The sequence below is a fragment of the Corapipo altera genome, unplaced genomic scaffold, assembly GCF_003945725.1.
Source record: "Corapipo altera isolate COAL_440 unplaced genomic scaffold, ASM394572v1 54, whole genome shotgun sequence".
Taxonomy (NCBI): Eukaryota; Metazoa; Chordata; class Aves; order Passeriformes; family Pipridae; genus Corapipo; species Corapipo altera.
Window position 1 is genome coordinate 1,742,231 of NW_020884902.1, and position 27,710 is coordinate 1,769,940.

Here is a 27,710-nt window from a genome sequence, read left to right on the forward strand (position 1 = left end):
TGTACATTTTAAAAGGGAACATGTCAATTCAAGGGCCCGGGGTATCCTATCATAACTGCTTTATACAATTCCAGTTCTATAGCAGCATAGCAACATCAGTTGTAAAGGAATTCGGCCAGTGAATCCCACCCATGGATGGAATGTGCTTGTGAGGAAATGCACTGAAGAGAGGGAGTGTTCAAGGACTACTAACATGTCACTGCTGCTGTAAGATCTAGTGCCTCCTGCAATAGTACTTAAATGAAAGAACTTGGCTTTGCAAAAAACTTTTAAAAAATCAAACAAACCCAAACCCAAATGCAGATAACTTTAAGCAGCCTGGAAATTCAGAGTGCCAGCTTCAACACTCAGGAGCTGGACATATGTCCAGGATGGGGCATGTGGAATTGTCCTGATTTGACTTTTTCGGCCTGTTGCATTAATTATGCTGGAATTAATTATGTCTTTTAGGAAAAAAAGAATCATGCCTAGGAAAATGTTCCCTGTAAATATCTATTTGCAGTACCAATATCCCTTTAGCAGAAAACAGGATTTAAAGAAGCTGCATTTTAAACTCTTGGTATCACAGTTAATCCTAAATGCTGTAAACTGTAATGGCCTATTTCTTTATGTCGAGTTGTTCTTTTTCTCCCTATATTCTGTTTTCTGACTGCAAAGCGGCTTATGCTGGTTCATCTACGGTGCTGACATTCAAAAACGTGCATGACTGGCAGCAGTAAAACTTTATTTAACCTCCTTCTCAGTCAAAGAAAGAAATTGCTTTGTCACAAAAACATTTAGTAGCAAAACCAAATGTGATGTATTGTTTCTATTGTTATTTAATTGTTGTTTTCGCCTTGTGTTCAAATGTCTTGAGGAAAGGCTGATGATGATGGCTGACAGCTCACTGCAGGAACTGCTTTTCCTCTGTAAGTGATTATCACGATTGTTATTGACAGCCCGAGGGGACGTACTGCTGGTCAGTATACGTAAAAATATAAGGGCTGCTGTTTTGTATGGTTTGGAACTCATAACTGTCCAATCATGCTATCTGGGTGCTGAATTAACAAAGATAATAGAGTACTAAAACCATTTTCACTCAGTTTTCCTCTCAAAGGAAAACCCAGCCCTCATTTGTTAGACTGCAGGCTTGATGACTGACTTGACATTGTTAAATGAAATCAAATACGTGAACAGTCCTGTTACCACAGTTACAAATCTTTAATACAGAGATGATGTGTTAGCTGCTCTTCTGGCTTCATGAATACATATTTTATTATCATAGTGAAGGTCTAATTACCAAAACAAAAAAGAGAGCTGCACTGAGACTTGGGGGATGTCAGGTGCCTGTCAGCTGTTAGCAGGATGGAATCCATTTGCCCCAGTTCCACATCAAAGAAATAATAATAATAGCAATTTATCCACTTTTAAAAATGTTTGGATTTAAACTGCCTTTTACTGCCTGTACATCATGTCTGTCACACTGGTGGTGGTCTGATATTAGACTCATCATGTTTTATTAAAATGTAGATTTTGCCTATTGCAACATTTTATTATTTGCCTATCTGCTTTCAAAACCACTATTAGTTTGGGTATAACAAATAGTATAAATGGAAAAAGGAAAAAAAAATTATTCTGGATAAGATTCCTTTAATGTAAATATTTGGGGTCACAGTCAGTCTTTTAAAATCAAAACTCTCCCAGTAAGTTCTAATTATTGTGAAAATTGTATCAGGTAATTGTCACTTTAGTCAGATTTTGAAAGTGCATTTTTGTGTGAGTGTAAATTGTGTAGTTTTCACCAGCAAAACCTGTACAGTGCAGAGCAGCCAATATTGCCATCTCTGGTACAGTCAGGATCTACCATTCCTCCTGTATTCACCAGTTTCCATTCAATGGTGGAAGTATTTTACAATGCTTTACAGAAACTGAAGGACCTGGACTTGGTCAGTACCTTTTCCATTCCTCTGTGTACACGGTTGGAGGGTCAGCAGCCTTTCAGACTGTGCACAGTGAGGGATGGGAAATAGCAGAAAAAAATGTCCCCCTTGGCTGGGGCTCCACCCAGTGCAGTTCAGGAGCCTTTCCTGGCCTAGACAGGGAGAAGGAAATCTTTTCCTTTGTTCCTTCTTTCTTTTTCCTTTGTTTCTTCTTTTTCCTTTGTTTCTTCTTTTTCCTTTGTTCCTTCTTTCATTTATTTCCTTCAATTTTGCGCCTCAAACCTCACATCCTCTGTCTTTTCTATATTTAAGACAACAGCTACTCACAGCTTATCTTTCTCTCCCATGACTTGCTTGCTGTTCCAGGTTTGCTTTCCAGATCACAGATGCTGGAGAAGTGAGTCTTCTGTGGGATCATGTCCACTGGCACAGAAGGCAAACCCAACAGGAACTACTTTTATTTCCTTTAGCAATGCAAACAGTGCCTTTCCTGAGGTTAAATGAGGTTAAACAGATTTTGAGCTGCACAAAGGCTGTTTGCGCTCATGTACAGCCCTGACTGAACTTCCTCCCATGCTCCCTCCACAGACTGTAGTGCCTGAGCACTAAGGGAAAAGGAGCTGCTTAGGTGGTGTTATGAGGAAAGATGAAAGCTGCTTTGATCAACTCAACTCTACCCAGATACTGGAGGCCACTGTTTGTGAAAAGCTGATGGAGGAACTGATCCTATTTCTGGTGTTGGACACCACAGGATCAGTTGAGGTGTTGCCATTGGAGCCTCAGAAATTAAGCAGTAGAAAGTACTCTGAGTATGTCGACCATAAGCAACATACCTAGAAAATGGGATCAAGAATCTACAAATAATGTTTCTTTTTCAGGTAAACATGCTTAAACCGAAAAGACTAAATTACTAGAAGCATGGTCACTTTCTCATTTCTCTTGAAGTGATTCCAACTTCTTTTCTTAATGTTTTAGGCGTTTCCCTGCAACACTGATTAAGTCTGCTCACTGGAGGAAACAAAAAGATACTGAGCATTTCAATCCACTGATCTAACAGAAAAGCACTGGCTGACAGTCATAGCATCAGTGATCCTAGTTAGATAAGAAAAGAAGTGGAACATTATTGGATACGGGAAAGGCTAATAATTTACTGTGTATTGTGTGCATCATGGCATCTTTTTTTCTGCCACTGCAGGTGAATAGGTATTTTCCTACTGATAAATGCCTGAATGGAAGAGGAAGATGTATGCTGCTGTCTCTGTTCTCTTTGATAAAACAATGGTATTCTCATCTAAGAAACAGCATTCACCTCTGTGTCGAAAAGTCATGTTTGCTAAATTTCAGCATGAGTCTGAACTCAGCTAAATATAACTGTGCTATGTTCCTGTAAAAAATAAAGGTAGTATCAAATGCTACCATGTATTTCTAATTTCCCAACCATGTCAAAATAATTCTATACCTATTTCTTAAAAGATGTTTAAAACCTATTTCTGGGTGTTTGCTATTAATCCTCTTAGTGAACTCTATGCAGATGTGTGGAAAAATGCTAGTCAGCTTTAGATTAGATTCTTCTGTACCTGAGGAAACTAGCAAAATAAAATCCCCAAATCCTTGTCATATCTGGTGTTTACGTGACGTTCAGTGCAGGGCTAGAATAATAGTGGGTTTGGGTTTTTTTGGGGGTGTTTTGTTTGTTTAGTTTTGTTTGTTTGCTGTTTGGCTTGGTTTTGTTTATGGAAACTTCAATATTGAAATGGACACCTTATTTTGGGGGGTGGAAGAAAAAGACAAAGAGCATGTAAAGCTACAAAGTCACCTGCACTTACTAATTTCCATTTTCTTTATTAAGGATTCAAATTGAATACTCAGTCCTGGGTTTCATGCATGCACTAATTACTGTGATCAGATTTGTGTGCTTTAGATGAAGTACAGTTTCCTTTATATGTGGACGCCAGCAGGTCACTAGGTAAGTTTATAGAAAAGGATGCAAAGACCAGTTCACCAACGCTGTTAATCAGGGTGTGAGCCAACTTGCTCCAAGTCCTTTGTTTCCCGAACAATTCAGTATTGTTTGTTCTTGTTCCTGTAACTATGAAGTCCACGTAAATATATTTTTTTTTCCCCCTGGGATGGTGCCTTATAAACAAGCTGAAATTTTTTCAAATATAATTTGTTTTCCTTCCACGGTGGGCATGCAGCTCGGAGTTATCACCTGTATGCAACCTGATATTCTGCGACTAAAAGGTAAAAATTAGGCAGTTAAATTAATGAATTATTAACTAAAAAGGCACGGAGTCGGCATTGATGCTGACGGAGATGGAAAGAGTAAAGGCCACAAAGAGAAAAGCTCAGTAACCTGCAGAAATTCCGGCGTCTCCCCGCAATACTCAAACCTCAATTTCCTGTCTGCAGCAAGAGCTGCCCTCGCTCCCCGCCCCGGGGCGGCATCGGCAGCCCCGCCCCGCAGCGCTGGGTGTTCCCGAACCGCCCGGGCGAGATGTGCACAGTCACCGCAGGGGAGAGGACAGGAGGATAGAGGAGCTGCGCCTCGGCTTTGGGAACGGTACTTTTTGCTGCGGCTATAAGTGTCCTCATCGCCATGATTCCTTCTAGGCGGTCCTCTCAGGCATCTCTGGGGATGCTCTCATTAACATCAGGGCTGTGACAAGGGCCTGATGGTCAGAAGGACCACATTTTCTGGTTGGGAATTGCACGTTAAGTTAGAATTTAGCTCTCTTTAGTGAAGTAATTCGCTTGCAAAGACTGGTTTAATGGAAGCTGTTGCTGCCCAGGCTATGTTGGGAGAGCCCTGCCCGAGAGAGCAGCAGGAGCACAGTTCTGGCAGCGGTGGTCCTGACCCCAGCAGTGAAGTGAGCAGTGTTAGAGATGCGCCTTCGTCTCAGTGAGGCGGATACCCTGGGTGTGACCTGATTTTTTGGCTGCCAGGTGTCTGTCCTCCTAGATTTCAGGACAGATGCCAGTGTAAGGGCAGCATCAGAACCAAAATATTTTGAGTCAACTTCCAGCTTATTTCATTTGTGCCTTCTCTGAAGACTGTTTCGTTAACTTTAGATCAACTGGATGATTTTTAAGCATACTGTTTCTCCAGCAGTCAAGGTTAAAATCTGGTGGCTGAATAGTCTAATGTAACGTGATGAGAAGAAATGCCACAAAACTGGCTGGGGTAAACAAATGCATGGCTCACAGCTGTTTGGCTTTCTTTTTTTTTTGTGTTAAACCCCCTTGGAAAGGGTCTGGCTTGATATTTAAATGGAACCATGTGTAATGTTTGTGCTTGGGGGCTTATGTCAATATGCTTTTGGCAGCATTTTAATGAGCTGGATAAGAAATGAAACTGCCTGTTTCTCTACTATGCTGTTTTCCTCATAAAAAGCAGAAGCTCTGTAGTTAATGTAATTATGAGGTCTCTGAATTACTGGAACATATCTACTGACTTGTGTCAGAGTGGGCTGTGTAATGTAGTTCTGAAAATGAGAAAGTGACTGAAAAAGGAACATGGACAATCTGCCATTCATAAAAAAGGAACTATCTAGGGATGTTATTTCCTTACTCTGTAAGGAATTGGTTGTGCTGTGCTGGGTGAGAGGGACTAGGTAATCCCAGCAATTGACTGCTACTTCTGAAAGCAAAGGCAAAAGGTCTGGGAACTCCTACGGATGTGGAAGAAGGCTGGCAATATGGGTTCTAGATAGTACAGTATAGAGGGACAGGGTATGAAAAATTGGACTTGTTGGTATCAGTTCCTTTCTCTCATGAGCAGTACAGCAAATGAAGGGTGGGGTCTGCTGCCAGTGTGCCAACCCCCAGCTGAATGGCTGCACATGGCATATAAACACTGTTTCAGGTGTTGGTGGTGGTTCTTCTGCCATTTATTTCCTCTCAGCATTCAAGTGGTTGAGATTGGAGGCCAAGCTGTGGGGCTCAGGTTGTGAGTTTCAGGAGGAGCATCTGGCAGTGCCCACCTTCCCTGATCCCACTTTCTGTGAAGCATCACCAGTTCCCCCAGTGCCTCCTTTCTGGCAGCAAAATCACTTCTGTCTTCCCCTTGTGTAAAGTTGAACCCAAGTATGTCCCTTACTTCAGAGAAGAGAGAATCTGTACTCCCTTTGGGAGAGTGGACCCATAGATACGAGTTACTACAGGAATCTGTCAGGAAAGCCAAAACTTGATGGCTTTTCCCAGCACAGGCTCCCTGGCAAATCCCTAGCCCAAGGGAGGGGTGAGGCTGGTTCCTACCACATCTTGCCCTTCAGCACTCAGCTGTGGGATTTTGGTCCATGTTTGATTAGCAAAAACCTGAGGTAATGAAATAAAGTGTGAAGGACCCTTTTGATCCTTGCAAAATTTAGGTTCAAAAGGATAAACTTTGGCCGTTATTTTGTTTCATCCCTCTGATTAAAGGCAGCCTAAATTCAAATTTATTTTGTTCAAGGCCTTATAAAGCAGATTACAAGATATATTACCAAGATATATAGCTGCTTCTTCTGGAACATCATGGCCAGATTATTCACTCCAACACACTTAATCCTGATTTATATTGTGAATTCATGTTGCAGCATTTCACCAGTACTTAGCACAAGGGATTCATGCAGCTGCTGTTTTTGTTGAACCAAAATGAATTCTGTAATGGACTACTACTTGCTGAAGTACTTTGCTTCTTTTTTTTTCTTTAATTCTACATAATTTTAACTCCATTACAAAGAAATAGCATTAACCCTCATTTGTATTAGTGGGAGCTAAATGCAAAAACCTTCACTTTTCCCTGCTATGTTGATGCCTAAGAAACTGAGAAAAAAAGACTCCAGGCCAATTTAGGTAGGAGATGAGAGAGCAGAAGTTTTAATGAGCCTCCAGGCTCTAGGAATACAAACCCATACGCGCATGCTTCGACTCAGGTGTTACAGTTTTTATAATGATGTCCATCCAATCCCTGCTTGTCCACTCCCCAGTTCTGCCTTGTTCCCCCCACCCCCCAGCACATCCCTTCGAGAATTGAGTCTGGAGGAGTTTGGGACCCTTCTTTCATCATCTTCCTCTTCATCGAAGCACGTGCAGCCCTTGGAGCCTGTTGTCCATGTTTTACATTCCTGGGGCAGGCATTAGGGTAGAAGACTAAACAACTAATGGATATGGGAAGGGGGTTTGATATGTACAGCTGTTAGGCTCCTGCTGTTACTTCTACTGGAAAATACTGATAGAAGATATAACATCATGAGAAACACACTACAGGTACATTTAAAATCTACATAACTTCTACTAAAATCTATAAAAATTAAAAAAATCTAAAAAAATTAAAAAAAAAATAAAAACCTCTACTCAACAATGTAAGTAATGTTTCAATGACCGTTCTCTATACTTATTTGAAAAGTGCTACTAGAACTAGTGACACCTAGCTGTAGGCAAAGCCACCTTTTATTACACTGACATGAAAATGTAGGCTCCGGTTTATTGCTCTGTGCAACCCAGGCAGGTGGAACCAACAGAGGAGTGTTCACAGCACCAAACCTGACAGAGTTCCAAAAGCATTCGGACATGCTCTCAGGCACATGGTGTGATTCTTGGGGCTGACTTGTGCAGAGCCAGGAGTTGGATGTTGATGATCCTAGTGGGTCCCTTCTAACTCAGGAGACTGCATGATGCTATTGGCACATTTTCTGAGTGACTGGTCTTCCGGTTACTACGGCTTCTTGACTGAAGTTTCGCCAGGTGGGAATTTCACCACATGTGGAAACCTGGCAGAAAAAAAAAATTGTGCAATATAAAGGTTGACAAAAGTGAGTTTTTGTTCCTCATTCCTGTGGTGTTTCAGACTTTCATGGTATTGCACAGTCTTTATAAATTTTCCAGATGAAAAGCAGGGCATGACTGACAATGTGTGATGACTGAATTGGAGATAATAGGAGTCTAGATAAAAGGCAGCAGAAGAATAGAGACAATTTTAATTAAAAAAATAATCTTAACTATTCTCTTTAACATCATGTCTGATGAAATGGGGGCTGAGCATTGTAAAATCTTTGTTACTTTTCTAGCTATAGAGCAGATCAACACTTTCTAAATCCTAGATTGTACAATGGCATATATGTGTGGTTTTAGGGACAATAAAAGATTCTGGACTACTATAAAGCCTTTCTTTTAAATAAATCTTATGATTCTGTCTTTCCTTTTACGAAAGGGTTTAGTTGTAATTCTCAGCATTTCACTGAAGGTCAGGTAGCTGGAACATCTCACAGTATAAACTGATCTTTTGCTAGTTTAAATAACATTGTTTATTTTTTTTCAATTTGTGATACTCCTACAAGCTGGTAGTTTTGTCAACATAATTAATATGGTCATGTATTAAACTTGTCACTCTATAGCATAAACTGTGAGAACAAGGTTTGGGTTATGTAGTTTGGATGTGTTCTTTCAGATTTTTAAATTAGATATATAATTGTAAATAGAAGAAAAAAAATACTGAGAAAGGATGGCTTTAAGAGCAATTTATTAAACAAAGAGGATTTTGTGTAGGTTTTGGGAAATGAGCTAGTTCCGTGCCATCCCAGAACCAATAAACATCATTCCATGATATCTGCTTTTACTGTGGGAGTGAAAACAGGAAGGAATTACTTTCAGTTTCAGTTTCATTCACAGCTTTGAACGACGATCTTCCTTGAAGTAGTTAGAAGATCCATAACAGACAAAATATATTACTAGTTTAAATTAAACTGGATTATTTTTGAAAAGGAACTAGATTTATTTTTTTATTTAAAAGCTTTTGGTTCTATTAAAAATTAGTGCCTATTCCATTCTTTTTTAGACTTCCCCTGAGACTTAAAAGAAGTATCTCTCAAGGTTGGTGCTGCTATTACTAAATGTTCTTTCTGGTGTGGTGTGTTTCTGTTTGGAGGGGGGTATGTGTTTGTTTGTTTGTATGTGTTTTGTGGCGGTTTTTTGTTTGTTTTGGTTTTAATTCCTTTGGCAACCTGGAAGAGTAGAAAGAAAAAGACAAGCAGTTGGCCCTTTCACTCATGGTGTTCTGCTTAGCATCTCACTCCCCTGTGTGAGCCCACTTTTTTTATCTTGTGAAGGTGAAAACTGGATAGGTGTTATTTAGTAGTACCACTTCAGAAGTGGAATAGTCTTAAAAGAACTGAATAGGGGGTAGCGTGGGCAGGATGGCTGCTCCAGTATTTACCCAGCAGGTTTTGTTGTCAGCATCAATACACTGAACCAGCTGCTCTGAAATTACTACAGTAATTTGTTCATATGAATTGCATGATGTTTCTGAATGGCTACACAGTGGAGTCTTGCACATCCCAATGCTTTCCTCTGAGTTGGGGATGATTTCGGGATACTCAAAGCATGAATGCAGGCATAGATAATTCAGATTTATGTGGTGGTGGAGACATAGCTTAGAAGGAAGCTGAGACATTTAAGGTTATTTTACCTTGTATTTGTAATTCAGCTTTCCCATATGGTTTAGACAGGCAAATATCTTTTATCAGTAATAAATAGAGAACACTGAATAACTCTTTTGTGAAATTATATATTAAAAACATCGTGATATAAAAATGTTCTTTTGCAGAACAACTGTAAGCAGATCCGCGATGATGCAAGGTGAGTAAAAAATAAAATGTCATCTTTGGTTAACATCAAAGATAGCATGGGTCCTTCCAAGGTATTCAAGCAATATTAGCTTAGCTATTAGTTTACCTTTACTTATATGAAATATGAATGAAAGTGTTAAATTGAAATTTTAATATTGAATATTTTACAAAACATAGAGCTTACATTTTCAGTTCTTGATTTCTGGAGTGAAATAAAAATAATAAATAAGTAATCTTGAAGTTCAAGTTATTTGTGCTTAAAAACTGAAGTTGGTAAATGTTTTTAAATTCATAGACCTCCCAGTGTGCTGGTGAGGCAGTACTACAGTCTGAACTTGAAGAAGTTGGAAGAAGCTGTTTTACATAGAGGGGAGTGGATCATTTCCATGTTCTGTACTGAAGGGCAGCCTGTCAGTTTCCTGACAATGCTTGGATTTAAAGCTTCCTTCTAAATATCAGTGAACAAAGGCACCTCTGGTGCAGACAGAGTGAACTGATCCTACTTGAGCAGGGCTTGGACTAGGTGATCTCAAGAGGTCCATTTTGAGCCAAATGATTCCGTGACTTATTCATGGCATCATGGGCAATACTTGCCTTTTTTTCTGAGCTTTAAGGACCAGAACTCATTTAAGTTATACTGATGTTTAATATACACACTGTTCATAAATATGAGCTTGATGTACAGTTTTTGCTATACGGAAAAGAGCTGCCTAATTTATGTGTGTATTCTGGAAAAGGAGGCAGTGTTGGGGATCTTTCTGCCTAGGGTAGGAGGAAAAGATCAATACTCAGAGCATATATTCCATCCTTCCAGGACCTCAACCTGCCACAGCACCTGGAGTCCCCTTTGGCTCCCCTCAGCACGTCCCTGGGCCTTACCAAGGTAGGTTGCTTGGTTACAGACCTGCGATACTATTAGGAAATAACCACAGGGAATATGGGGTTGTACAAGTGTGATCATCTCCAATTTACTGCTATTCATTCTATAACGTTTCTTTAATTTCTGCTTTGCTGGAAAGTAATTTCTTTCTTTTTTGAATGTATGCTGAGCAGTACCAACAGCAGTAGGCGTTAAAAATGTCAGATATTCTCCTGTGGTCACTGTGGGGAGTTTGCTAGGGAGGTGTTTTTGATCAAACTTCCCTGCTAGGGCGGTTAACTGATGCAAAGCAATTAATGTGTGGCAGCTTCTTACTGATGATCAGATTTTTTTAATTGTTATTTCAGTATTTCACTTTATCTTTCTCAAGAAATCCAGAACTGAAGATAATTGTTTTCCTCCTGCAGTTCTGCTGGTCCCCGTATTCTGTTCCCGTTTCTTGCTCTATTGCTGTACTTAGCACATGGTTATACTTTACTCTTTCCCTCACTTGCTTTTCTCCTTTTCTTTCTTATTTTCTGTTCTACATTCAAAATGTAGCACTCCTAAACAGCTTCTCTCGTTCTGCCAATGACTGCTTTCTGAAGCACCGAATCACAGTGTGCGATATCTAACAATCAGGCTCAAACCATAAATTACAGATAAAATGCAAAATGTTTGGCCTAAGTTACTGTGCTGTTCACAAGTTAAAGCTTTTGCATCTTGCAACAAGGCAGGCTGAGGTCTGTAAGTACAGTTGGCTTCAGCAAGGAATGAACATTCACTGCCTGTGCCATGAAGGTCACGGGAGCATTTTTATTTTGAGTAAATGTATGTGCACACACTTGCACACAATAGTAGTAGATAATTTATGTGTAAGCCTCAGACATAAAAGTGATTTTGTATTCTCAAAGGGTGGATTCTTCTCTAGGGTGAGCTGGCCACCTATGAATTTTAAGCCACAGCTGTTTACATCACCCAGTACTGACCTGGTTATGGCCACAGCCTGATCTTTCACATGTAACAGTCCGTGTATTGTAATATAATGTGAAATTTGGTGCTGAGCTGGTGTGGGCTAAAGATAAGTCTACAAGTCAGTATCTCGAACTATTTGTACAGCTCCACAAAAATATTCTTTGTGCCTTCTGCACTGTGCTCACTTCTGAGTAAACGTGAGTAAAATCCTCTGTGTAAGACTGAAAGCCTGTCTGCCTACCAGGAAGGTATTAAAAGAGGGAAAAAATACAGTTGTCGTTCTGTAACTTTGACTCTCAACTTCCGCAGCCTCAGCTACAGGGGTGGAGGAAGGCAGGGCTCTGAGCCCAGGGGGACAAGGGATGGGCCGTGACACCGAGGCAGTGCTGCCTGTGCCATCTGCTGGGCTGCTGAGCACTTACACCCTGCAGTGCTCCCTGAGAGCTTTTTTTCTGTTCAGCACCAGTTGGAGACTTGACATTCACAAAACGTGGAACTCTTTCCTCCTTTACTGCGCGCCTCCTCTGTGAAGGAGTTGTGCATTTTCTGGGTTTTGACAGAGAATCCACTAAACAAATGGGAAAGTGCAGTTTTTAGGTCACAGACTTCTGGTTTGAAAACTACAGATAATCTTTGCTAAAAAGGCATTTCCTTTCATGTAAATAGAAGGTGTCATTTCAGGAAAACTTTATCTTAAAATTACTCATTTGCTCAACTGACAACTTGTAAATGCCAGTGCTTTTCTTGGAATTTAAAGCCTTCTGTCTTTTCTACTTAGAAATAACCTTCATTCATTTATTTCTAATTTTTGAATTGCCTGTCTTTATGTGAATGAAATTTCTGCTATATTCAAGAATGCTGCATTTATTTATTTTGTTTGTTTTTTTTCTGAGGCATTAGAACTTCCCAATCCAGTGTAACTTCCTTCATGAAGGTTGTTGTGTTCATAACTGAAATATAGAAGGTATAAGGATCTCCATAGTTCAAAACAGTGAACCAGATAATCTTTTGAAGATCAATGGGGCAATTCTTTTCCAATATCTAACTTTCATAACTGTCTCTCTCTTACCATGCCAAATGTCTCAGGTGCAGGGAACTATGGCTTCCAAGCACAGCCCATGGGATTCCCAGGCGGACCTGCTTTTCCACCTGTCCAGAACCAGCCCGTCATGCAGGGGGGGGCAATTTGGATGCCTATCCCTCCTTCTATTCCCAACTGCCCTCCCGGACTGGAATACCTCACACAGGTACCTGCACCTTTCCTCCTTCCAGAGATGGGGGATTCACTTGGGAAGCAGCCTGCATCCATGAAAAGGCAAAATAAATCATCTGGGTGTGTTGCAGCTGTGTGGGTTGCTGCTTTTGGGCTGCTAAGCAAAGCCTCAGATGCATCTCTGAGTGTGGATGTGCCTGTTATGGCTCTAGGACTTGTCCAAGTAAGATGCTAAAGGACGAGGGGCACAGGACTATCATACATCCTTCCCGTTCCCGAAGCTGCTGTTCATGAGATGTAACATGATTTGGCAAGGTGTATACAACAAATATCTGTAATATAGGAAACTGTAGAACATTAGAGGTGCTTAATTTTCTACATGCTTTTTTCACACTACTTCATAATGTTGTTAGTAAAGGTGCTAGTCAGACTTCACAACCTAGAGAATGCTAATAGCAAAATTGTTTCCGTATTATAGATATGTCCTTGTACTATAAAATACAGTTCATCTCATCACTGGCAAGATTAACGCTGGCGTATTGTTGCAAGTTCTGCAAATTGCTAAAAAAGAAAAGCAGTGATGAGGAGAGGCTGATTTTCCCTGAATTTCCCTCAGAGCTGAGCAGTAGCTGAGCTTCTGCTCTAAAGTGTCTCACTTTCCTTCTTTGGTCTGCATGGAGGCTCTGGGACCTGTGATATTGGATCTCTGTCAGGCTCCGAGTCCTGAAAGGAGCACAGGCATGTTAGTCCTGCATGCTTGTACCCAGACCAGTTTGGGTACAGCTCCTGCCATCAGCTCCAGTGCTCTGGAACACTGTTCTGCTGAACTGACAGTGGACAGGACAAGGAGGGGCTGTGAACTACTTCCGCAGCTTTATTGGTAGATGATCTGCCTCTATGCAGTGTATTGATCCACAAATTTTCATTCTGAAATGAAACAGCAATGGCTCTTAAAACTACATTTCTCTTAGTTACAACTTGTTAACTACTTATTCTGTTTAATTTTTGAACCATGGACAGATTGACCAGATATTAATTCATCAGCAAACTGAACTACTTGAGAGTAAGTACAAAGTATTTAAATCTAATAATCCCAAAAAAAGTAAAGTTTAGACTTTCTTTAACACTATGTATGTGGATCATCTCCTTTCACTTTCCTGCCTCAAGTAACCTGTCTCAATTCCTGCAGAAGTTAAGGAGGAGAGGAAGGAGAAATTAGGAGGGAAGAGGATTTTAAGCAGGTTCTACACAGCAATGAAACTGAATAATCTTGATAGCTAGTTATAGATAAAGTCACACATTTCTAATGTTATTTACTATGATTTCTACTCTCCTCTCTTCCCTACTTAAAGATCTTTTCTGTCATATCCCACCTAATTCCATAGACTGGCATGTGGCTTTGATGCTGTTTACAGGCAATCCTGCTGTTTTAGCAAACTCAGTGGCTTTTTTTCTGTTCCCCTCATTACATTCACTTTAAGATCATCAAAGTCATGTTATCAGTGTCTTTCAAACAGAAGAAATAAAATGGACCATACATCTCAGCTGACACCCAATGTTACTGTATTTTTTTTCCATAAAACTTAAAAGAGTGCTTTCATTTGTTATAGAAATTAATTAAAATTTCTCTCCTGGTTCTTGTTGCTTTCAATGTGCACTGCTGTGAATCTTGACTGTGAGGCTTTTTAGTGGCCTTCTCGTTCTGAACATATTTGTGCCCTTTCCTGGCTTCACCCCCAGATTCACAAGTGGTTTTAATTCTCGTCTGTTCAGCTCTTCCTGAGAATCTTCCATGCTGTTATTGGTAACTGTGGTGCTTGCTCTGGCAGGAGGTGTCTGTGTCTGGTGGGGGGGAATGGGGACTGGTGGAAATCTCCATGCTCTTTCTGCCTGTCCTTGTTCATGGTAACTTCTCTCTGAACTTCTTCATCAGGCTTCTCTGCTTCACAGTCCTTCCTCCCGTTACCCTTTGCCAGCAGCTGCCTCTGAAGGACTTTGAGCGAGGCTTGCCTTCCCAAAGGGTAGCTGTGGAGTTAGCAGGGAAAGATTTCTGACCAGACTTCTCCTATTTTTCAGTTTTGACTGGCTTTGAAACACAGAACAAATATGAGCTCAAGAATGCACTGGGGCAAAGGGTGTACTTTGCAGCAGAGGACACTGACTGCCTCACCAGGAATTGCTGTGGACCATCACGACCCTTCACCATCCGGATTATAGACAACGTGGGCCGTGAGGTGATAACGCTGCAGAGGCCTCTCCGCTGTTCTTCGTGCTGCTGTCCCTGCTGTTTGCAGGAGGTAAGTTGCAGGAGGTGAGTTGCTGCCTCTCACCGCCTTCCTTCAGACAGCACAGGGACCTCCTAATGCAGTTTTAAGATGAGGTCTTGAATCAGGAGGTGAGGTGAAACAAATCAGGTTTTACCCGTATGTTGTGGAAAGAGAGATTGGTGGGATTTATGAGTGGGATTCTTAGTCTGGGAAGAAGGAAGTGTGCTGCAACACTTGGACTCACCCTGGACATTTCTGATTACGGTAATGAAAAATCTGATTGAACAGCATGTCAGGGAACTTGTGGCTAGTGCTGAAATCTGCACTGAAGGTGGACTTGGAATAGAAGAGTAAGACAATGGCTTTCATAAAATAATAGCTAGATTTTTTGTGAAAGCTATAGTGAAATTCAATTCATGAGATCATGAGTTTTTTTAATGATAACATAATTCTGAGATGATTGAACTTCTGCAACTTTAAATCTGAGCCTACTTAGAACTATTACTCAAGGATTTGTAGTAGCTGCACCCTCTAATGTCTTCACTTACTATATTTCTTTCACTGGACTTTGATGTTTATACTGTAGATGCATAGCTTGTGTCTCTCTCTTACTGTTTTCTTGAAGGCAGAAGTTGAATTTGAGGTCTTCAATCTGAGTGCAGTCTTCTGAAAATGCTCACAAAAAATTCCATGCAGGTCATGCCTTGAAAGGCCAGATTGTTGTGGTTTCTTTTGTGTGCTGTTGTGGGTTTTGTCTCCCAAGCATATCAAAGCATAAACACTCACTTGGAGGTTTTCTCTTTCCTGCAAAGGTGGAAGTTCAGGCGCCTCCGGGAACAAGAGTTGGTTATGTTGTCCAGAACTGGCATCCCTGCCTGCCAAAGTTTACCATTCAAGATGAGAAAGGAATGGATATACTGAAAATTACTGGCCCATGTGTTGTCTGCAGCTGTTTTGAGGATGTTAATTTTGAGGTATGGAAAGCTAAAAATTATTTGCATGTATCTGTTTTCAGATAGTAGCTTCATAGTAGTTTGTGGCTCAACTTATACAACAGTTCAGTTAACAGGTAATATATTAAGTAATTAGTACATAATCTTTTAATGCTGGTATAATCAACTCACTTCTCAAGATATCTAAATTACTCTAGATAAAACAGACAAAATGCCAGAAATTACATCTTAAAGCCATTCATTCATGATCAGTGAGAATAATTCCCTGTGGCTGCACACAAATTAGTTAATTAAAATATTGAGGAGCAAAGTCTTTTTGAAACTATTATGTTAGGCCCTAAAAAAAAATTATTCTCAGCTGTATTAGGTATTTATTGAAATTACTTTCTGCAATCACATATTTAATAATTTAATAATCATTCAATGAACTAGTAAATCAAGATAATTTAAACCTAAAATATAGAGTTGAATGACTGAGGAGTTGCAACTTGCACTTTAAATTAATAGCGATTAAGGCACATTAAGTAGTAGATATACTAGCCTACCATTTAATATTTAAAATAATGTTGCAAAGGGTTACTGAAGTAAATTTAGTATGATTTTATTTTGGGAACTAGTCTTTCAGACGACCCAGAAGACTGGACCTAACTTTGCGAAACATAATGTCGACAAAGGGCTAATCTCTGCTTTGGAACAGAAGAATGTAGTTTGTTTAATTTTCGCTTGAGCAGTTCCTGATAAATGGAAGGAGAAAATAATTCACTGTCTTGGCTAAAAGACAGCACTTCCAGGAGAGAGCGTGTGTGTGTGTGTGTGTGTGTGTGCGTGTGTGCATGTCTCCCAGCAACATTAAAACATTGAACTTGCAGTCAGATTCAGAATTAAGTTCATGGCTGTGCTACTAAAGAATGACTTTCTGATAGTCTGATTGCCTTTTGGTACAAACACTTGCATTCAGTAATCACATTAATTCACATAACATAGTCTGAAGCTTTCAAATGGACCTACCCTGACATGGATTTGGGAATATTATGAATGACAGATTTCATTATGTTGTTTTGATTTTATATTAAACCAGGTGAAATCTCTGGATGAGACTTGTACTGTTGGGAGGATTTCTAAGCATTGGACTGGGTTTGTGAAAGAAGCCTTTACAGATGCAGATAACTTTGGAATCACATTCCCAATGGACCTTGATGTGAAAATGAAAGCTGTTATGATTGGAGCTTGCTTCCTTATTGTAAGTCTGTTGTTCACTAATATTTGAATAGGAACTAACTTTTTCATCTTCATGTTCAGATTGTACTGGTAAAGGATTTGATTCTGAGCTCCTTGAAGTGGGTGACAGCTTCTGAACTTCAGTGTGTAAAACTGACCGTAAAAGGCAATACAGAATTATTTTAGATAATAAGCTTGTTCCAGACTACATGAAGTGCTAATTGTATTTAAGAAGAGCTTAGTATATAATGGGACTGAAAAAACCTGTAGAGGGAAGACTCCTTACAGACGCAGTAGCAGAAGAAAGCAAGTTTATATGAATGTTGAAACCAGAAAAATACAGATCAGCAGTAGCCAAGAGATCCATGCAAAGCCAGAGCAGCCTGCTGAGCTGGTGGACAGTTGAATGCTGCAGCCAGCTCATCCTGACTCTCCTTGGAAGTAAGTGAAGCACTGAGCTGAGCAGGACTAAATGCTCTCAGAGGAGTAATTTCCATATGGAGGGGCTACTGTGGAGGCTAAGCATGTTGAACTTGTTAGAGCACTTCTGAGCTGTAGTCAGAGTCTGCTCTGTCAATATTGCAGTGCAGTTCTCTTTGAAAACAGGCTGCAACACACTTGTGTTTCCACTTACCTGTGCAATTCTGCATCAGTATAATTTCAAAACGTGCACTGCTTCTGTGCTGGCAGGGCTGCAGAGGGGGAGGAAAGGGGTACGTGAAGCACCTTGAGTTTGGGATGGTGTCACCAGCCTCTAACAGCCCTGTGCACAAACGAGGCTTTGTTTAGCTGTGTGTGTTCCTGTGCATCAAGTACAGCGTTAGTGAGTTTGAGCAAGCCAGGACTCCAAGCACAGAAAACGGGCCCTCCACATGTAAACTTAAAGATAATCATTATTACAATGGAATCCAGTTTGAGGTAAAATGAAAGGGACTGAGTCAGGTTGAACAAAGCCAGGGCAAGAATCCCAAGTAAAGGATCACTAGCTTTGGCTAGTGATAAAAGTTTCCATGTTGGTCTTTCACCATCTCTCTCTGTGGGTGTCCCGTGCTGAGAGACCCAAGTGATGGGGGCATGGCAACAGGCACCCCCACCTTCTTATCATTTGAGGTTTCAGAGAGGAAGGTGAACACCTTGCAGAGCAACCAGGAGATCTCTGAAATAAGAACCACATTAAGTATTTGTTTGTTTGCTTTTTTTTTGCCCCCTAAGGACTTCATGTTTTTTGAGCATGGTGCTGATAAGAAACAGCAAGTGGGAGTTTGGTGATGAAATCTAGAAGTTTTATATAGAAGAAAGAAGAACCTGGAAGTCCCAAGTTCCCAGTGAATTGCAGAGCTCCAGTAAGAATGTGAGAAGTGTACATATTACAGTTACATTTCTAGAAGGGAAAAGCTTTATGATCCTCTTTTTATTTGTTTGGTTTTTTTTTTTGTACTCTGGTGAAATAGTTTGTAGTGTTGAAATAAAAATCCTTTATCTGCACAGATGAATACTGTGATTTGTAGAAATATATGGCAACCTTTTTATTCCCGAGAGATTTGTAATTGTAAAGTAACTACTTATACTTTAATTCCTAAAATAGAGGACTACTTCTATATTCAATATTAATGTTAGCAGTGAGCCTAATAAAGAGATGCTGATCTTTTCCTGTGTATCCTTTGGTAGTTTTGCCTTGGTGTTCACATCCTGTAGTTTTCAACTTCTTATCCAAATATATCAAATATATGCATTCAAAACAATGTAATGGATGTGAAAAGAACTATCTGAAATCAGTGTAAAATTGTATTAATTTGGTGTATTGGGTCTGGCTTCGTTTTGCCACAGCTGCCCTCCCAGTGCTGTGCTTTGTGTTGGTAGCTGGAAAGGTATTGATAACACTCCAGTGTTTTGGCTACTGCTGAGCAGAGCTGGCCCTGCATGAGTGCTGTCTCTCAACATTCCAGCCCCCATCAGTAGGCTGGGAGTGGGTAAGATCCTGGGAGGGAACACAACTAGACCCAAATTGACCAAAGGGATATTCCATACCATATGATGTCAGCTCAGATATAAAAGCTAAGAAAAGGAGGAGGAGGAACCAGGGGCATTAATGTTTGCCTTCTGGAGCAACTGCTACATGTGCTGAAGCCTTGCCTCCCAGGAAGTGGCCAGACATCACTTGCTGTAGAAGAAAGAAGAGAATTAGAAGAATATAGTTTTTTTTCTTCTCTTTGTGCGCACACAAACTTTCATTTTTGCTTTAGTAAGCTGACATATCTCAACCTATGAATCCTTTTCCATCTTATTTTCTCTTCCCTAGGCAGCTGAGAAGGAGGTGTGATAAAGTGGCTTGGTGTGCAACTGGCATCCAGCCAAGATCAGCCCACCACATCTGGTGATAAATATGTTGTCAAGTATGATTCCTAAGTGTTTCCAGATTTTGGTTGTTTTGAAACTTAAAGTTTATATTTTCAGTAATGGAAATTAGAGGAGACAGGAAATATATATGTCCGTGTTTGCTTCTGTTTAATAATCCTTTAGTAATTGCTTTGTGCATGAGTGTGTCCTGAGGCAAGGAAAAAGTAGTTAGTTACTTTTCTGTTTCTCCACTTATCTTTCCTCCTCATTTTTTCCATGGTTTTCATGGATTTTAAGTCTGCCTGTTGGTGTGAGGGTGCAGGAATAATAAACAGAACAATTCCACTTCAAAAGCAGACACATGAAATGTGTATATTATGCTTTTTTAAAGTTAGCTTCTGCTGCTAAAGCTCCTTGTATGTGGAATTGCTGGAGGTGCATTTTTAATTCATCAACACTATTCTTAGGGAATTAATTTATTATTATTATTTTGAAAAAAATTTCTGCTTTAATAACCAGCTATTAATGAGATATCAGAAATTCAATCTTGCTAAAATCTGCTAAAAGTTTGTGATTGCTTGAATAAGGACTAGAAGCTACATATATTAGAAACCAAAGTAAAAGACCCAGGACCAGACCTGTCCTCTAGGGATTCATATGGGTAAGTTCACCATTATCACCCCTGCAAAGGGGTGACACACAGCTTCAGTTCTGCCTGTAGCTCTGAAGTCCCAGGCTCAAGCACATCTGATAGCTGACTTCAGCAGGGAGCAGAGTTACTCAAATAAATATTCCATAAAAATTGTTTTGGAGATACTTGAAAATACCTATTTACTTCCATGGCAAGTGCTACATAGAGTTTAAATTTACAATTTGCATTAGAGTGAGGTCTATGGCTGTTTGATGAAAGGTTTGAATAATACTTTGCAAGTAAGCAAAGCAGGGATCCCTTTGCCCATGGTAAAAAGAACCTTGGTATCATAAATTCATCCACTGTCAATAACCTGGGGAATGTATGCAAATTTAAGTAAGGTATTAGGAGCTTGGGCTAATACAGCATAACCAGGGGACTTTATTTTCATTCCTCCAAGTAATTAAATTTTTTTTGTTCAAATGTTGTTCTTAGGTATTCAGCATAAGTCCTGAAAACTCCATTGCCTCAACAGTCTTGCATGTGAAATTACAAAGCAAAAATCATGTATATCTCTGCAGAGCAGTAAGGGAAGAATGCGAGAACGTAAATGGTTAAGAATGATCAACTTCACATCAAGATGTGGTGGAAAAAAATGTTGCAACTCTCATATCCTAAGGAAAATTTCAGTTTCAAACAGTAACAATTCTGTGAAATATAATCAAAGCAAAGATACCTGTGCTTAAAACAGGTTTCTCAAATACAGTGAATCCCAACAATGAAGTTGTGCTGTTGCCATTTAGATTTTTGGATTTTATGCTGCTGAAGTCTAGTGGTCAGATTACTCCAGCTTGCTCCTTTACCGCGTGTTTAGCAAAATTAATAAATAAGGTAAAGAATTAGATAACCCAAGAGAAAAAATATGCGAATCCAGCTAAGGAGTAAGAAGTAGAAGCTAAGAATCTTAGATTTGCCAGAATTGTGGTAAGAACAGGAAAGAAGTTCTGCAGTCTCAGATCATAAAATGATAGAGAGAGCATTGGACTAGAGGAACTTGCCATTGGTTTGGTAACTGAATAACTCTGATGCTGGTTACACACCTCACAAACTTTCATCTTGTGAAACAGTTCATGGTCTCTTATGAAGGCAAAAATATTGCATGGGAAGTCCTAACTAAAACTATCAAGGGGTAACTCTTTAGTTAACCAAATGGTATCTTATCACCTTTGTAATCTCACTTTTCTTTCTATTGCTATTTAGTTGAAAAATGCTTAATCCTTAAATTTTACAAGAACTTCGGGAGACTTTCTCATTTCCGAAACTGATTGGGCTAAATGCAGAATAATTATTTGAGCCGTCTTTCTTCATTTTGAAAGAACCTGTAACAGTACCCATATTTAATAAATCACCAGACTAGAACTCTCCACTCTTCATCCATCAGATTGTAAGCAATAGAGTGATTTACCCCCATCCATAAATCCAGGCTTTGGAAAACATTAGAAGACTTTCAGCATGCCACCTGTTATTCCACAGCATCTCAGTGAGATGGAGCTGTTACATAAAACCTTTACAGAGTGAGATTTGCAGATGGATTTCTCTAGTTCGGTTAATGATCTTTCCATCTGTATCATCCCTGTAAGTTTTTAATTTCCAGCTGATCAGGAGATGCAGTCACTTAATGAAACCCTAGGGTCTATATAGCACAGAAAGACATAATTTATATGATGTTTCTCAGTAAAAAAGCACAGTTAATTCTGTTTTTTTCCAGAAACCAAAATTATAAGTGTAAACAAAAAAAATTTATTCCTTTAGTCGTAATCAAGATTGGTATTTGGTAATTGAAGAGAGAGAATAATATTGCTAATTGAAAAAGAGAAGGAGCATTGTTTTAAAGTACATTGTCTAACAGTTGGTCTTTTGAAAACATTTTAATTCATATTTGCAAAAATCATAAGGTTTCTTTGGGTCTTTTTGTTGACCCAAGGGCAGCCCTTACATCCCTCACATACTTCATGTTGGTTTTACTAAAAATAATAACTTTGACCAGGAGCTGAGAGTGGTAGAAAGACTGCACAACAAAAGGTGAGTCAGGGAAGGAGAAAGCAACTGTTTTTCCTGAACTGAATTTATCTCATTTACTGTAGGTACAGGTACATTGGAAATATGAGTGATAATAAAGAAAATCAAATGTATGTTCAAGGGAATTTATTGAAAAATAGCATGGCTAAAGTGTTTGACTACTAATGGGCATTGTATGATATGGATAGTTATAATTTGTGACAGGAATACTTATGAAATTGATAAATGGTAAAGGTAAAAGTATGATGCAGGGATGGAGTTGTGGAACCAGGGAAACTTGCAGATAAGGGAACCTCTCATGATCAGGGCAAGGAAACAGGTACAGGTCACATGCAGGGGAAACCACCACTACACTACAAGATGAAGAAGCCATGTCAAGCAAAAAACAATTATGTGACTGGTCTTAAAATCAGTGAGACAGGAGATAAAAAAAAGTATAAGAGCACCACAGAAAACAGCAAGAGGTCGGAGGGAGAGAATAACAAAAAAAAAAGTGCAGCTCTCTCGGGGTGGAGGGAAAAGCCCAGCTAGTGGAGAATTCTGTTGGATTGGATCAGGGCTTTATGTGTTCTTTCATGATATATATGCTTATATGTGCTTATGTACTGATCAGATTGCTCTAAGGCTCTAGTAGCTCCCTGTCACCATTCACAGGGAGACTTCTATACATCACTGATTTTGCTCTGGAGAGAATTTATCTTCTGTTCTATAGATATATTTGACCTATCCCTTAGTTCTAGTTTATTTACATGTTTTACCTGATAACACTTCATTAACGGCACTGTTATTAAAGAGAGCAGTGATGATTAAGTATACATGAGAGCATTGCAGCATACCAAAGAGGGAGAAGACATGAAAACAGGGATATATGACTGTGTCTCCTATTTTTCGATGGGTGGCAGTGTTAGCACAGAAATTATTTTTTCACTGCTTAAAACCTGGCTATGAGATCCACAGGCGGTTTGCTTAGATGTCATTCTGATTTTCTTAGTGGAAGAATTTCAGATTACACTATGTCCAAAGTATGTATTCCCTACATGAGTGTGGAAAGCTCAGTGTGTCTTTCCCACCCAAGCAGTAAAATCCTAAGCTTCAAATACAATTATGCATCACTAGGAAAATTAAAAAATGTGCATGAAAGTATGTTAAACCATGATTGATTTAGAATACTTAGACAAAATACTGTGTAATGTCCTTAAAGTTGCATTAGTCTTGGTAAATGGTATAATTTGGAATTGGACTATGATTTCTGACAGAATTTACTACTGAAAGCAAAAAGTTATTAATATACCACAGCAGGGTACCTCAAAGCAAACAGGCTGATTTCATTGCTGTTTAATGTCACTGATTTATGTCTGAGGTGCATTTAGCCCCCTAGACATGAGAGAGGCTCAATGTGCATGGCTATGACATGGACCACACTGCAGGGCAGTGGAGGAGACGGCGAGGGACAGGAGGGATCTGCTCCAGGCTTCCCCCCAGGCTTTGGTTGTGTTTTTCTCTGTTACATTTAAACTTGCTGCTCATGCCTCAGCTGGTTTAACCTTTAGCTGACCTAGTTATTGAACCAGGGCAGCTGGTAGCATCTGAGGAAGTCAATATTTCTCCTTTGTTGCTTGCCTTTTACCGAGGAGCAGACACACAGACACTGGTGCGAAGCTGAGCAGCACAGAGGGGAGCCTGCACTGGTCCTGTACACACCAGGACCCTTGAAGCTTCTTGTGTCCCTGCCCCTGATGCACAACCACCATCAGCCCCTGAGGGCAAATGCATGCCAAAAAAAAGAAGGGAGACTGGGCTAGTGCAGTGCAGGTACTGATGGTCTGGCTGCCTTCTGTCTAGGAGCCTCCTCTTCCTTGATTCACGTGCTACAGAGAGGGAGTGACACACAGATGTTCAGCAGCAGGAAAATTCCTGTGCAACTCTACATCACAACTTCAAGGAGCACGGACAAAGTTTTATTCCAAAGGTAAGTGTTCAAATACTGCAACACTGCCGTAGCACTGCGTGGGGAGCTGGGAGTCAGCACAGGCATGGTGCTGCTGGCACTGTGGTGGTGCAGTGAACTGGCACAGGGCCCCAGGAGGGAGCAAATGCTGTATGGAAACTCCTAAGCAAACTGGTGAGGCTGAGGTTTGTGGTGAAGGCTGTAATTAAAGCTATTTATAATAAGAGAAGTATAAACAAAAGGTAACTTGCTAATTTAAATGACCCAGTTATACGTTTTGACCCTGAAGACACTAAAGACTTTGGGGCTGCCTTGACTTAGTGGCTTACAGCAGTGTTTTGCTGGTATTATCTATGACCTGCACGTCAGTGCAGTAGTGTTTTGTAATTGAGGTCCTGGCTGCATATTCCTGCTCTGAAGTACAGTCCCTCTTGTGTAAGTGTACTGTTCCTCCTGAATGTTGGGATTTTTTTTGGCACAATTTGAACAGCACAACTTCCCAAGGTATCTGAACTTGCACAAGCATTGCTCTGTGCTGGTCCACTTTCTGTTTAGTTATACCCTGCTATAGAACTGAGTTGTCATATACATCATTGAGGAACTCACTCCAACAGCCTTTATAGGCTGTAAGTTGCTCCTTCAGTTATTTATTTCAGCTCAGGCTCTGTCTCACTGTGGCTCTCTCCAGCCATGTAGTATTACAAGGAACAACACTTGCCCTTGGGAATTTGAACAAAATCAATCCTGATACTGTAAGGGCTGTGTATGTTTGCCAAAGACCTACACATTAGCACCTAAACCCTGTCTTTTTCTACTCGTGCAGCCAATCCTGCTGTTTAACTGGTATAAAACTTTTCTTTTTTTAATCCCATTGATTATGGCTGTACAATAGAACCAAGGCACACTGCTTTATTGTGTCAGCAAGTGTCTCATTTTTCTAAGAAGAGAATTTGTGGCTCCTGGAAAATATAGGTCTTTCAGCAGACTGAGGCTGGGCTTGCTGACACTCCGTTTATGTCCGTATTCTGCTTGTTGCCAGCTTGGGACAGAAAAGAAATACAAGCAAAGTTGTTCAACACAGACAAGGGCTCACTGTGCCCTGTCCTTTCCACTGGACAAACTTTGGAAAGGCTATGAGAAGTAGTAAGCTAATATTAAAATGCAGCAAGAATTAAAGCCAGCCATTGAAATGAACAAGAACGTACCTCTGTGTTGCAGAACACATGGGGAAAAAAAAAAGCAATTAGTTAATATTTGAGTAGTAGAGAGGAGTGCAAGACAGAGAAAGGTAAAATCTCTGTTGACTAAATCAACTATATTTATGAACATTGTTTGTGCTCCATTTATGGGGTTCAGCTTCTTGAGCAATAAGTTTAGCTGAAGGAAATATTTGTGCAAAAGTGCATATAAAAGAAAAGGACTGGAAAATAAATTTAAAAAATGTCAGTGGTTATGTATGCTCAAGGAAGCTACTACAATGTGGTGCCACAGTAAAACAGCAACTAATCAACACCTCTTAAGCTGCAAATATGAAATCTTTACAGCAAATTGTTCTTCCTGGGGATTTGCACTTCAGTAATTATGTGGTGAAATTTAGCAAAAGCTTTCACTATCAGATAAACTGAAGCCAAATTTGTAGATGGAAGTATGCACAAGTCAAGTTTTTATCTTTTCAGAAAGATGTAATGAGGTGTAAACATCTATAAAACATGTTTGACTTCAAAATCCTTTGAGCTAAAGCTCTGCAAAGTCAAAGGCAGTTAGCTACCTGGTCTAGAGGGCACCTAACACCACGTAATCCCTGTATCTCAGCTCAGCTGTAGCCAGAGCAGTATTTCTATCCAGGTACAGATTAGGGGATTCTTGGTTAATGTACATTTATAATTAGAATTTGACCATTTAGAAATGCAAATATAGCTGCTGACAGTGGGAAATAGCAAGAGAAGGGGGGCTAAAAATATCAGCATAATCAAGCTGCAGCCTGGAGTGACTGGATAAGAGAGCATGATAAGGGCTTTCCTTGGGATGTGCTTTCCTGGAGATGTGCTTTGGTCCTGCCTGATTATAGGTAAAAATTGGAAAACTTTTGCAATTCCTGGAACTTCATTCCTCCCCTGAGACCCAGATCTTGTGCCCCAGATAGCTCCTGAGCTATCTTCCTGCAATTCATATTGATTCGGGTGCTTTTTGTTCAGCTAGGAGGAAGAACAAGGCTTATCCACCCAGGCTACAACAACTGATTCTGTCGATCCTTTTGCTGCTGAGGTAAATTTGTATTGATAAACATTTGCAAATGCCTTCTTACAAACTCCCACAGCAATTCTACTAATAGCTGATGGCTTTCAGAATGGCATCAACAGTTAATTCTGCTGAGGACCAAAATGTTTTAATCTAATGCATGTTCTTTTTTGGCTGTAATATGAGTGTATGTAAGAGGAATGCAGTGAGTGTGCCATTCTGGTCAGAACACCTGATCAAGTGTCTCTTCTCATGTTAAAATATAAGAACTATAATTTTTTCTCACAAAAGAAGGAAAAAAAAAGAAGCCATGAAGAATGATGAAGATGCTCCTCTTAATCTAGCAATTTTGTGCATAAGGTTTTTATATTTTCATATACGATGGAATTGTCTAAATAAGATACGTTAATTAATTGTTATATTAGATTTAGTTAGACATTGCCCTGTTTATTGGAGATTTCTGTGACTGTGGAGCAGTAACTAAGTTTCTTCCAAGTCCCATCAGTTCCATGGTAATAATGGAGTAGATCACGAGTGCAAAAAATTGCTTTGGTTTAAAAGTTTACATATGCAACTTGTAAATGAGTTTTGGTGCAAGACTAAGAATTTATTCCAGGCTGGAAAGAATTCACAGGAATAATTTCCTTAAAAGTCGTATTCACTTCCTCTATCACCACTGAAAAGGCACAGGGTTCCCAGCAGCACTGCTATGGGGAGTGATCTCGAGGCAGGTGGGGAGGGCCAGGGTGTTGCCAGAGGGGCTGCACGTCCTGTTCCCAGTGACATGTGCTGTCCCCCAGTGACTTGTCATGAACTGGCACCTCAGCCACAGCATACGTGGAGAAACAAAGCACATTTGCTAGTACCTGTTTTCTGAATCTTTGCTTACTGCCAAATATTTTCCAGTGGGTCATGGGGAGACCACGTCACAGAGAGGTGCTGCTTCCTAACTCTCACCCACCCGTCATCTAAATTAGGTGTTTTATAAATGTTTAATCATCCAAGTGTCAAAGCCTTTCTCTGCCCAGTCATGCTCTCTGGTTATGGAACCCCAAAATGATGGGAATCACAGACTGAGGTTTGCGTGGAGTTAGAAGTGGATGGACAAATTCAGAATCAAGCCTCCTCCATAATGAGAGACTGATAAATCACGTCTGTTTTCCTCTACAATGCAAAGAGGAAAAAAAGCAAAGGGATGACCTAATTTAGTCATCGAGATGAATGGTGTGATAGAAGAGTGTTCCTAAAAACACACATAAAATGTAAATCCTTTTTTCCTGTGAGTGCCTGGGCAGCAGTTGACTTCTGTGACTCACTTAAGAGAAATTCCATGGGAAAAAGGTTAGGCTTTCTCTGGGATGAAAAGAAGGAGAGTAAATGATATAAAGGGTGATTGTAAAGCAAATCCCTGCCTAATATCCCATCTATGCTATATGAAAAGCAAACTCAGACAGTAAAATTTTAAT

The 27,710-nt window shown here is 39.9% G+C and overlaps 2 protein-coding genes across 5 annotated transcripts in view; both read left to right on the forward strand.

Moving 5' to 3' along the window:
* Positions 1 to 4,399: 4,399 nt before the first annotated feature.
* LOC113950612 (phospholipid scramblase 1-like) lies at positions 4,400 to 18,668 on the forward strand. Of its 4 annotated transcripts, none has more exons than XM_027650589.1 (10): positions 4,400 to 4,450; positions 8,737 to 8,771; positions 9,505 to 9,536; positions 10,341 to 10,409; positions 12,447 to 12,607; positions 13,594 to 13,636; positions 14,650 to 14,870; positions 15,653 to 15,814; positions 16,872 to 17,033; positions 18,224 to 18,668. In XM_027650589.1, the coding sequence occupies exons 3-10, from the start codon at positions 9,527 to 9,529 to the stop codon at positions 18,278 to 18,280; spliced, it is 885 nt and encodes a 294-aa protein (XP_027506390.1). In that variant the 5' UTR covers positions 4,400 to 4,450; positions 8,737 to 8,771; positions 9,505 to 9,526; the 3' UTR covers positions 18,281 to 18,668. The 4 variants fall into 4 exon arrangements, with proteins under 4 accessions (XP_027506390.1, XP_027506391.1, XP_027506389.1 ...); XM_027650590.1 differs by having other exon boundaries at positions 4,444 to 4,482; XM_027650588.1 differs by lacking the exon at positions 4,400 to 4,450 and adding an exon at positions 4,458 to 4,500.
* A 3,750-nt stretch (positions 18,669 to 22,418) lies between these two features.
* PLOD2 (procollagen-lysine,2-oxoglutarate 5-dioxygenase 2) overlaps positions 22,419 to 27,710 on the forward strand; it is a 67,587-nt gene continuing 62,295 nt past the window's right edge. The window contains exons 1-2 of the mRNA XM_027650457.1: positions 22,419 to 22,522; positions 23,933 to 24,027. Of these exons, the coding sequence (XP_027506258.1) occupies positions 22,419 to 22,522; positions 23,933 to 24,027 (199 nt within the window). The remainder of the gene's footprint in view (positions 22,523 to 23,932; positions 24,028 to 27,710) is intronic.